Source organism: Vicia villosa, linkage group LG1, assembly GCF_029867415.1.
Source record: "Vicia villosa cultivar HV-30 ecotype Madison, WI linkage group LG1, Vvil1.0, whole genome shotgun sequence".
Classification (NCBI taxonomy): domain Eukaryota; kingdom Viridiplantae; phylum Streptophyta; class Magnoliopsida; order Fabales; family Fabaceae; genus Vicia; species Vicia villosa.
This window is the reverse complement of record NC_081180.1, coordinates 11,156,074-11,167,796: the sequence shown is the minus strand read 5'-3', so window position 1 is coordinate 11,167,796 and position 11,723 is coordinate 11,156,074. Positions and strand designations below refer to the sequence as shown.

The 11,723-nt window shown below is 32.4% G+C and overlaps 1 protein-coding gene across 2 annotated transcripts; it reads right to left on the bottom strand.

Moving 5' to 3' along the window:
- Positions 1 to 250: 250 nt before the first annotated feature.
- On the bottom strand, positions 251 to 4,649 carry LOC131628441 (uncharacterized). Of its 2 annotated transcripts, none has more exons than XM_058899288.1 (7): positions 4,325 to 4,649; positions 4,022 to 4,119; positions 3,205 to 3,319; positions 2,317 to 3,000; positions 2,061 to 2,172; positions 1,226 to 1,286; positions 251 to 586 (listed from the first exon to the last, which is right to left on the bottom strand). In XM_058899288.1, exons 2-6 carry the CDS (start codon positions 4,102 to 4,104, stop codon positions 1,261 to 1,263), a joined length of 1,020 nt encoding a protein of 339 aa, XP_058755271.1. In that variant the 5' UTR covers positions 4,105 to 4,119; positions 4,325 to 4,649; the 3' UTR covers positions 251 to 586; positions 1,226 to 1,260. The 2 variants fall into 2 exon arrangements, with proteins under 2 accessions (XP_058755271.1, XP_058755263.1); XM_058899280.1 differs by having other exon boundaries at positions 4,022 to 4,149; positions 4,325 to 4,648.
- Positions 4,650 to 11,723: the final 7,074 nt, after the last annotated feature.

The window sequence follows — 11,723 nt, the reverse complement described above, 5'->3', positions numbered from 1 at the left end:
GTTGTTTCATCATATTCCCTCCATGCCTCCACATGGTTAGTTAAATTCATCCTTTATCTTGAAATATAATTTTCTTCATTTTTCCTTCAAGCAAAAGTTCCTTAAATGCTGAAGTGGGAAGTAAGGTGTTGGTTTCATGGCAGCAGTTAGGAAGGGCCAGAGGTGAAGTAAGAATAGATATATCATAACAATTAATTAAAGTGTACCAGTCCACCTAAAAAAAATAGTATACGCCATTACCCACTAAGTCTTGTCACATGAACAACTTTCAATTCATTGCAACCAAACACTTATAGCATAGTGGCAGTTACATTAAATAAAACATTATTGTGATGAATGTATATACACTTAACAGACACCTATCCTATTCCTATCCTTGTATAAAGGAGGTTGATAATGGTTATCATGTCGGCTTTCCACACACTACACATGTATGAGTAATTTCATTCGTCTTAATCTTCTAATAATAACCACCAAGTAGAATAAGATGACACTCATTGGTTGGTTGCCCTTCACTGGTCCATTTTTCCTGCACAGGAAAGTATCTCAAACACCTAGTGGCCTTTTTATCCATCACCATCAATACCTGTAAAACCACAACAACCATTCATAATCATGCTTTAGAAAATATTATTTCATTGACCAATTTATTAATATCATAAGATAATATATTTTTGTTTCAATGAATTGATTCTTTACTAGGACCTAGACTTTTTTTTAATTAGTACATATTCGAGTTTTCAAACACCCAGTAACCCTTTGACTTTGCTTATTGAATTACTCTTTGGAAACGTTTTATACATAGATATATAAAACTCCTAATCTTTTGTTTTTTTCCTTAAAAAATAATAAATGAGGTCCTAAGCGAAGATATATAATAAGATTTTCAATAATCTTCAAACACAAACAATGCTAGCAGCTATAAATTATTTGTAATGTCCCTATCTTATAACCACAAAAGTCAAGATTTGGCTTGAAACTCTGCTACGTTTGGGCAGCAGATGAAGGAAACGTGCATTAAACTATTTTGCTGGTAAACAAAACTACACTCCACAAGAATCCATACAAGGGAAAAGGAAAAAGAATCTTTCATTGTTTCCAACTAGGTTTTAAGGAAAAAGGAAATATATGGATGTTAGCTTACACCATAAACATGCACCCTATTTTAAGATTATTATTATTCTATTAATTATAAAAATACAAAAACATAAGGTTTTGGAAATACCTCTTGAACAGATTGAGTAAAGAAGCAGTTTAGCCTCATGTTGAGTAAAATACAAAGGGAACTGCGGAGAAAGGAAAGAAAATATTCGTGATTAGCAATGATTGATACAGAAATAAAGAAAACAGACATGTAATAAAAGAAGTTTGAAACAGCTGAGAAGACTAAAATGATTAATCTATTGGCAAAACATGATTGGCAGCATGCAACAAGATAAAAGTAAAGAAGTCCAGCATGCTAAAAAAAACCCTCAATCTTGCTAATGAAACAGGAAAAAAAATAAAAATATTGTCTTAGCATTTAGATATGAACAGGTCACAGGTAATGTTGATGCCATAATGTAGTTAAATTGTTGGCATGGTCGAGAAGAAGATCTCGCCTCCACTAGGTAAATTGGACATTATGTGTAAGAGGAAACCGCACAAGAGGGTGCCTTACTTGCCAGATATCTAAAGGAGAAAGATAGTTAGTTAATTGGCATGATTGATTGTTTTCAAAACAACAAGGACTATCATTTTGTTACCAAAGCTAATTGCTTTAGTATTTCCCTAGACAATGGCATGTTTTCTTTTCGAACGCTCTCATTGTGTTCTTTTTTCCCAGTACACTAATGATTAATCATACATACAGAAAAATAATGTTATAAAAATTTTAATAATGAGAATAAAGCTTTCCAGAAAATACCCCTTCTTAATAGTAATGCTACAGATATCATAATAATGAGAATAAAGCTTTACGGAGTAAGAACATTAGAATAAAGCTAAAATAAGCACAAATCGATACATATGGAATTTTTGGCTGTTAAGAATCTTTAGGGAGCAGGAAATTGAAAGCTTACCAAGGAGAAAAATGATAATCATTAGAGCAAGTGTAACTTTAAGAGAACGGCCACGCCGCAAACGCAAGGGACTTTGAAGCTTTCTTTGGCATAAACCAATGCGACCAAAAAGCTGCAGAGTACATAAATACGTAAGCATTTCCTTGTAAAGACGTGTTACATAAACAATGTGATTGGTAGGCGAGGCAAAGACAGAAAAAACAAATTCCTATCTTCTTTTACACGTCTCTTTCTAAAAATTGTTCATAGATCTAACCTGATTGAACATATGAACGGCTCGCATGGCCTGAGGATATTCTTCAAATTTTTGTTTCCAAAAGAGAGGTTTGATTCCTTTATCTTTAGGGGTGGCATCAACGGTCCGTGTGAGTTTATTCCTCTGCTCATCTTCATCAGCAATTACAATTCTTAAAGCAGCATAATTTGGTGGAGGGCTCCATGTCTTCCTTGTACTAGTTGTTACATCTGTTTGAGAAACAACATCATCACTATTTCTCGAAATTTCTTCTGCTTTTATTTCTATTGCACAATCTCTGCCCTTGTTAAAAGCAATAACATCCATAGACGCCTTTTCATTTGTAGAACTATCCCAGCTGCAAAAAGCATTTACATTTGCATTTACAATTTTATCTTCTTTGTTGACTTGTTTCTGCCCAGGTGAGATTTTTCTTGGAGAAACATCCATGCATTCATTTTTAGTGCTCTGGATCGTCTCGCAGGTTCCAGATAGAAACGCGGCAAAATCATCTCGCTCTTCTTCATCAAGATTTACCCACCGAAGAGGTTGCTTACCTTCCTCAATATAAAACTCCCTCAAAGTTACTTCAACCTGGGAAATTTGGCTTTCGATGGCAGAAATAAACTGCCTGTGCCTTGTGGCTCTATGGTCATCACCAAGATGTCGGTAGCTTAGCCTAACAGCTTTCTCAAATTCTTCCAACTATTTCACAACATTCAAAACCAAAAATCAACAAAAAGAAATAGAATAAGCAAATGAATATTCGAAGAGGGACACTCGGCTTAAAGCGATTAAACGACAAACAAAAAGGAAAGAGGTGGCTTATCTAAGAATCTACAATAATAAAACATAGACATTCGAGGAAAAATCAAAAACATATAAAGTAGTATATTAACATTAACATACCTGCCATTTTGCGGTACCTAAAGCAGTTTGAAGCTCCCTGCCCAATTCATTTAAATCAACAGTATTTGACCTTTCTCTTCTCTCTCTTAACCATGCTCTATATGCTGATTCCATTCTGGATAAACAAACAAATGAAACTATTATAAGACAGTAAACCTTCAGGCATGAACGAGCACTGAACACATGATCATTCTACCTCCTAAATACACAATCACTCAAGCAATATGACTACTCTTCATGTGATCTCTTTAAAAGTATAAACTTAGCATTAGTTTCAAGGTTTTAAAAAACGGTCCGTTGATGCAAAAACGGCTGCAACATAAAGGTACCGATCCTAATACCGTTAACCGTTTTTATGATAAAGAACAAACTGGTTAATTCACACCGCGACAAGTGATGACTGTATTCCGTGTTGCAACACCTGTATCAACGGAAATCGCGCAAAAGTCTATATGCAACACCGATATTTAAAACCTTTCAAACTTTGAAATAAGAGATAACCGTAATTTAAATTTCATAAGAAACCATTTGCATGCACTAAAGGGGGAAAAACTATCACAAATAAAAAAAAAAATTACGAACACAGTTTATGAACTCGAAGTTCAAACCTAAATTCACTACCATCAGTGTTAAAAAAATGCCGTAGCTTCTTCAAAAAAATCACAGTACCATAACAAAATATTCAAATACACCAACATCGATCCATAATTTAACACCACAAGTTTCGAATAATTAAGTAACTAAGTCAATTCTAAATCAATTCGAAATCACCGTAAAACGAAAAGTGTGAATCGTAAAGAGGAATCGAAAAACGTACATATCAGCTGATTCCTGCACCTCCTCCGCTGCAGAGAAGAAAGTATCTTTCCGCCATAGATCGAAACTATTAGCTACCAGCATCTTGAGAAGAAATAGCTAACAACACAAAAACGAAACCGAGAAAACCTAAAATGAAAAAAGAATAAGAAAAAAAACTCCAAATCGTTCCAAGATTGAAGAAGAAAACTCGCAAACGAAGCTAGCTATAACACGTGAAGAACAACGAGAGCAGTTAGTTAGGTTCTTTCTCTCTCTCTACAGCGAAACAAAGCAAACGAAGAATGAAGAGAGAGAAAGAAACCTTCAGAGAAAGACGTTTAAGCGAACCCTTCTCTCTTATGGAACCACTTCACCTTTTTCGGTTGGTTTTGATTCGGTGGGGTAATACTCACAGTAACTAAAATACTCGAACTGTATAATATTTGCCACGTGTGGGGTTTGATTATATAGGAATTATGATGTGACTGTTTGGTTTTTAGTTGAGGGTGTATGGTAAGGGTTTGTGGGTGTTTACAGAGGAGTGGAAAAAGTGGAAGAAGAATGATGGTAAGGGAGAGAAGCGTCGGCGGTTGGAGAAAGAAAAGGACAAGAAGAGGCCAGTGCGTTTAGAGTTGTTGCCTCATTGATTTATCAAAGCATTTGCAATGCTGTTTTTTTTTTTTTTCTTGTGGATAATATTTCAATTATATAATGCTCTGTATATTTTTGTTTTATTGTTTTTCTAAATGTATTATGGTACTCCAGATATTCTTCTGCCATTTCTAACGCAGGATATATCTGGCAGGGAGTGAAATTAATTGAAATTTGATTAAAAATATATTTAATTTCAGATTAGTTTGAATTCTTTTGAATATTTTATTTTTGTGTTTTGCTTTTTAATTATTCAAATTCAATATATTTGATTGGTTCTAAAAATATTAAAAAATCCAATCATTTATTAATAGTTTGACTGAATAATTATTTAAAAGTTTAAATATATCATTTTAAAATATATATTATTTATAATTATTTATATGACTATATAGGAGGATGAATCAAATTACAATAAATTACACAACCTTTTATAATCAATTATTACTAAAATAATCTCCTCTCACTTTGGTGATAAATAACTTTTTTAATAACTTTTTTAATTATATTAATTTTTAAATTACCAATTTATATATAATAATAATTTATTTATAATAATATATAAATATGAAAATTATGCGGACTCAAGCGTTGCACCGCTAGATGACACACGTGCGGACACAATTCATGTTAATTACATGATTTTTCTTAATACTTCTTAATAATATGACTTTAATATTTCTTTAAAAAAATACTAGTAAGATACTCGTGCAGGGGCACGGGTAAATTTATATTATATTGTATAAAATGTATTTAGACACATGTAAATTTGAAATGAGTTGACTTAATTATAAATGAACAATAATCATATAAATTCAATTGTATAAAAACTCATAAAAATTCTCATGAGATGAAGAAAAAAATGAAATTTTAACTTTCAAAGAAAAATCTCTCAAATAAAGGTTATTGTTAATTAAAATAAAATAAATATTGTGTTGATAATGACCCGTGAGAAATAAAAAATTATTTGATGCGATATAAAATGTAGTTAGATAAAATAAAAAATTTAAAATAATTTACTTAATTATAAAATAAACAATAATCATATAAATTTAATTGTATTAAATAATCATACAAAAAGAAGAAGAAAAAAAAGGAAACGTGAGATGGAGAAAGAAAAAAATTAATATTTAAAATAAAAAATTTCTCTCTCAAACTAAGACAATGATTAATTAAAATAAAATAGATATTGTGTTGATAGTAACCGTGAGATAAATAAAAATACGTTATTATTATTTTTAGTGATAATAAATAAATAGAGAAAAAAATTAAAATATAAGTAAGAAAATATGTAAAAATAAATGTGAGAGAAATTTGAAATTTTAGTTAAGAGATAGAATATGTATGCCAGGGGAAATTGATCAATTAGGTCAATAAATAAATAACACTTGTAAGACAATGTGATATTTGAATTGAGACGTTTCTTATTTATTTATAAGCCCCTTTCATAGTGTAATAATTTTGAACAGAAGGGATAATTTAGGCAAAATATACAATTTAATCTTTTATAGTTTTTTTTTAAGCAGATGATTTTTAATAAAATAATAAAATTTAACTTTTTAATGCATTGAATAAATGATATATCTAATTTATATATATAGTTTAAATACATCATCTATTAAATGAATGTAAAAAATCAAATTTGCTTATAAAAGAGATTGAGGGAGTACTTTCATTCAATTTTAAACAAATTTTACTATATATTTTTTATTTTATTATTAAGTAAAATTATGTTGTTTTTACTTAAAGCACGCTATAAAATTGATGAGCGTTTAAATACAGTACAATAAATATAAAGTAAACAGTAAAATTGATTAATTTTCTATATTTTTAAATATTTTTCAAACAAATTTTACTTTTTATATATATTTTATAAAAAAATTAAAAAGAACTATTTTATGTTCTTTTTACTTAAAGCACGATATAAAATTGATGAGTGTTTAAATACAGTACAATAAATATAAAGTAAACAGTAAAATTGATTAATTTTCTATCATTTTTAAATATTTTTCAAACAAATTTTAATTTTTATATTTTTTTATAAAAAAATTAAAAAGAAACTACTTTTATGTATAAAAATTTATAATTTTTTTAAAATGAGGGATCAAATTATATAAAGAGGGATCAAATTACACCCGAAAAGTTACACCACGAGTTACACTCGCTCGCAACTTCATTTCGGATAAATATTTTTTAAAATCAACCGTTGGATTGAAACATACTATCATATAGATCATACCTATAAATTTTGATATTAGTCTATAATGATTTACTATGTCATTGAATTGCATCAAAATTAACGTTATATAAAAGTTCATTTTAACGTTAATCTTTGAATATCTTATGGTATAGTAAATCATTATAGATTAATGTCAAACTTTATATGTATTATTTATATGATAGTATGTTTCGATCCAACAGTTGATTTTAAAAAATATTTATTCAAAATGAAATTACGAGCTAGTGTAACTCGTGGTGTAACTCTTCGGGTGGCACCACCTCATGCACAATCCATTCTTTCTCACATAATATATTGAAGTCTTTCGACACATATTCTCCACCACCATCAGTTCTCAGAACCTTGAGCTTTCGTCCATTTTATCTTTCGACCATCGATTTAAACTTGACAAATACCTCGATCATTTCACTTTTCTTCTAGATCAGGTAAGTTCATAGTTTTCTACCGAAATCATCTATGAATATAACAAAGTATTTGTTACCTCCATTCGAATCAACCTGGATAGGACCACATACATCAGGGTATATGATTTCGAGAATAGCCTTCGACTTACTTCCTGCATCCTTGCTGAAGTTATTCTTGTGTTGCTTCGCCTGCACACATTCCTCACATACCTCGTTTGGAATGTCGATTTCTGGCAGTCCTGAAAACATATTCTTTCTTTTCAAGTCTTTGATGTCTTTGAAGTTGAGATGACCTAGTTGATAGTGTCACATCCATTCATCTATGCTAGCTACGGTCGAAAGACGCTTGTGCTCCATCACATCGAGTTCGATCTTGAAGGTTCTATTTTGAGACATAGGAGCCTTCAAGATTAACCTTCCACCTGCATCGACGACTCTCATCATCTTGTCTTTGATCGACACTTTGTAGTTCTTTTCGATCAACTGCCCAATGCTGAGCAAGTTGCTCTTCGTGCCTGGTATGTACAACACATTGAAAATTACTGACCTTTTTCCATCCTTCCTCATAATTAGAACGTCTCCAATACCTTCAGCTACTAGAGTATTGTCATTTGTGAATTTCACCATGTTCTTCATTGAGGGCTTTATGTTGACAAACCAATATTTACTTCCAAACATGTGTGATGAGCATCCTGAATCCAAGTACCATTGGTCCTTGAATTTATCTTCATCTTTTGTTGTAACCATCAGCATCATCTCTTCTTCTTCTTCTTCTTTTGCAAACTCTGCATCACTTTCCTGATCCTTATTCTTTTCTGGACACTTTGTAGAATAGTGACCATACTTCTGACAATTGAAACACTGAATGTGACCCTTGTAAGGCTTTCGACCACCGCCTCTTCCTTTACCTACAGCACCACATCTTTGGTTGTTTTGGTATACGGGTTTTCTCTGATTCGACCAGCTTCCTTCTTACTGACTTCGACCAGTCGAATTGTTGTAGCCACCTCTACCTTTATTTCCATTCCAACTTCCTTTGACTTTTTTTTCGTTTGTCGACTGAGCCTGCAAAGCCACACCACTCTTCAACTTGCCTGCAGCTCTTTCAACCATTCGTTGTTCATGAGATTCAAGTGTCCCTTGAAACTCTTCTTTTGTTAATTTTGACAAATACTTCAACTCTTCTATGGATACCACCACGTAGTCGAACTTAGGGCCCGAAGACCTCAAGATCTTCGAAATAACAGCTCTTGTTGTTATTGCTTCTCCACATATATTGATTTGATTCACTAGTTTCGTAACCCTGGTGAGGAGTTCAGTTATGCTTTCACTATCTTCCATCTGAAGCAATTCGTACGTTCTTTTGTGAGTTTGTAACCTCACCTTTATCACCTTCTCAGCACCTCCAAAAGACTTTTCAAGAATCTCTCAAGCTTCTTTTGCAGATTCGGAATCACTAACATTTTCACAGTTGTATGGACTCAGACATTTATGAGTTATAAAGAATGCTTTATAAATCTTCTCCTCTAACTCTTCGTGTTCTTCTATTTCTTCTTTTGAAGCGTCTTCTTCAAGCTCTTATAATCCATCCTTTACAAGATCCCAAAGACCTTGACACCTGAATATAACTTTCATCTGTTTGCACCAATTCTCATAGTTATCTACTTTCAGAATTGGTGGAGTTGCTGGATAATTTCCATTCCCATAATTCACCATCATCGTGATTTTCTTCTTCTTCCCTTGATTGATAGATCGAAACTCTTGATACCGGATATTAGAAATCCACTAAAATCTATGATGAATTTCTATCAATCTTGATGAACAAGATTGTTATCACCACACAATAACAATGAAAAGAGAAAAGAAATTTAAAGAAGAAAAGATATTAGGATTTCTGCAGAGTAACTCTATGCCCACAAATTGTGGAAAACTTTATTATTCACTTGCAACTGCAAATTCTGTGAATATAACTCAATTGACTTGATTACAAAATAATGAGGGTTACTCCCTATTTATAAATTTAGGTTAACTTGCTTCCTAAGCCAAAACCCAAAACTATAAAAGCCCGAAATACCTATTTTAAAACTAAATCAAATCTAATATAGTTTAAATCTAAATTAAATCTATTTAGATCTAAAATAAATTTGTGTTTAACAAAGTGTTTCCACACTTCTAAACAAAATCAAATCTTTTCGACACTACTTCGACACAAGGAATTACTTTCAACAGCCCAAACATAACATTCCAAACATAAATTAAAAAATCTTAAGATTTAGGGGGTTGTTATTTCCACCCTTAAGTCTTCTCCCGCACCAACATGTAAAATCATATCTGCACCTAACGTTCGGAGATGCATCTCCGAACACACTTTTTTCGTTTTTTGGATTTTTAGAGGTATGGAAGAAGACACAAGGGTGGAAAGACAACCCCCAAGATTTATCACCACGTCTATCTTCTCTCAGTTTTTTTATTTATTTTCTCTCTTCAAATGGCTTGCATTTTGGTTTCTCCTACTATCCTTCTTATTTTTTAGACTTTCAATTATTTATTCCAGCCATTTCATTTATATATTATAACAATTGTTGTTTCCGTTTCATTTTTATGTTGGTTCACTTTTGATTTTATTGTTGGTTCTTATGTATATATAGAGGTTGAACCACGTCAAACCAGTAAATTGTTGGTATTCCAGATTTTGGACGATTTTTGTCTGATTCGGCAGTTTCCTAGCTAGTTTTTAGCAAATCAGTTTTTAAATTTAATTAAACTAGTGTTTATGGTGTGTTTGATTTGGAGTAAATGGAGGGGAGCGGAGGGGAGAAAATATTTTTAATTGAAAATGTTTGGTTCAAATTTTATGAGGGGAGAGAAGGAGAGCAAAATTTCTCCAAAACACACTTTTTGCATCCTCCCAGATTAGGGAATTTTGAAGGGAGAAAATATGAATTTTAATATTTAGAAAACTATTATATTTCTTAAAATATTCAAGTTTATTTTAATATTTTAAAATTATTTATTTTTATATACTAAAATATTACTTATGTAAGATCATAAGGATACAAATATAAATTATTAATAAAATATCTCATTTTCCCGCGTGAACTAGATCTATTTTTAACTGAAATTCCTCTCTTTTCCTCTCCTCTTTCAAAATTAAAAAAATCTCTTCCATCTTCTCTCTTTACATTCTCTTTAAAATCCCTCATCTTCACTCATTTGAACCAAACAGAACCTGAATCTAATTTCTGGTCAAGTCGGTTTAACAGATTGGTCCGGTTTAATTTTTATTACACTGCTACTAGAGAATCTCTTAATAGACCCTATATACCTGAAAAACATCCTATGCAATTCCTAAAAAGTCCATCAATTTTCGAAGATGTATCTCTGAACGCACATGTTTTTGCTTAACATTAGTTTGTTCCGAAGATACATTTACGTAAGGCTTTCGAATACATATCTCTGTATCTTATGCAGACAACAAACACATATTATTTTATGAATGATTCCTATATCAACTAGTTATAAGGTATTCTAAGACTCGACTATAATTTAGTAATAAAATAAACGCAGATTTAAATGAATAATTCCTGCTAAGTTTTACCTCTCTGTCCTAGATATATTTAGCAACTTGGTTTGGGTAAAGAGGCAACAATGATAAGCCTGACGAACCTCATTCAAAACCATGAGGTACCTCAAGTGCGGCCTCATCTTCTTGGACCTAGGATGCCTCACGTATCCACTGGGACTGGGATGCCTGTGATGCATCAGGTGTCCACTGGGATTGGGATGCATGTGCCACCTAAGACTATGATGCCTTAGGTGTCGTCGGTGTCTCATGGGATTGGGATGCCTCAGATGCCTCCGGTGTCTCCTAAGCTTGTGATGCGTCTCTTGTCTCAGGTACCTGAATAGGTGAACTCATGCGTTTACGTGAAGATGGAGGCGAGGAGGCATGAGCAGGGGACCCTCCCTTGCTACGGGAGGACAGAGAAGAAGGCGAGAGACATGAGCCTTGGAACCTGACGCCGCCTCCGCATCAACCTATCTGGAGATAAAAGGAGCTTGGGATGGTTGACTTTTTTCCCTTCGAACGGATGCATGTTGTGCAACGCTGTCGTGTCTCAATCTAGGTGGTCTTTCAGCCACAATTACTGTAAATAGACAAGATAAGTGTTACACCGTGAGCTCATTACAACAAAAAATATAAAACATTGCAAAGAGATTGCTAACGTATATGCATCTATGATTTTTGGGTAAACGTCGAAAATTTTCAGAGATGCATCTCCGAAAATTCCTGCAACTCCAAGCACCGTCAATGGCGGATTGCATACCCATAAAACATCAAAAATAATTCATTGATCATAAAAACTACTTAACTAAATCGTTCATCAGTATTTCTAAGCTATCAAACACTAAAAATCTTTTGATTT

Bases quoted from the DNA above. Each gene is read 5' to 3' on its own strand.
- LOC131628441 (XM_058899288.1), bottom strand. From the start codon at position 4,104: ATGCTGGTAGCTAATAGTTTCGATCTATGGCGGAAAGATACTTTCTTC. The intron at 3,320-4,021 runs GTACGTTTTTCG...TTGTTTATCCAG, and splicing joins GTGCAGGAATCAGCTGATAT to AATGGAATCAGCATATAGAG. The intron at 2,173-2,316 runs GTTAGATCTATG...TGTACTCTGCAG, and splicing joins CCGTTCATATGTTCAATCAG to CTTTTTGGTCGCATTGGTTT.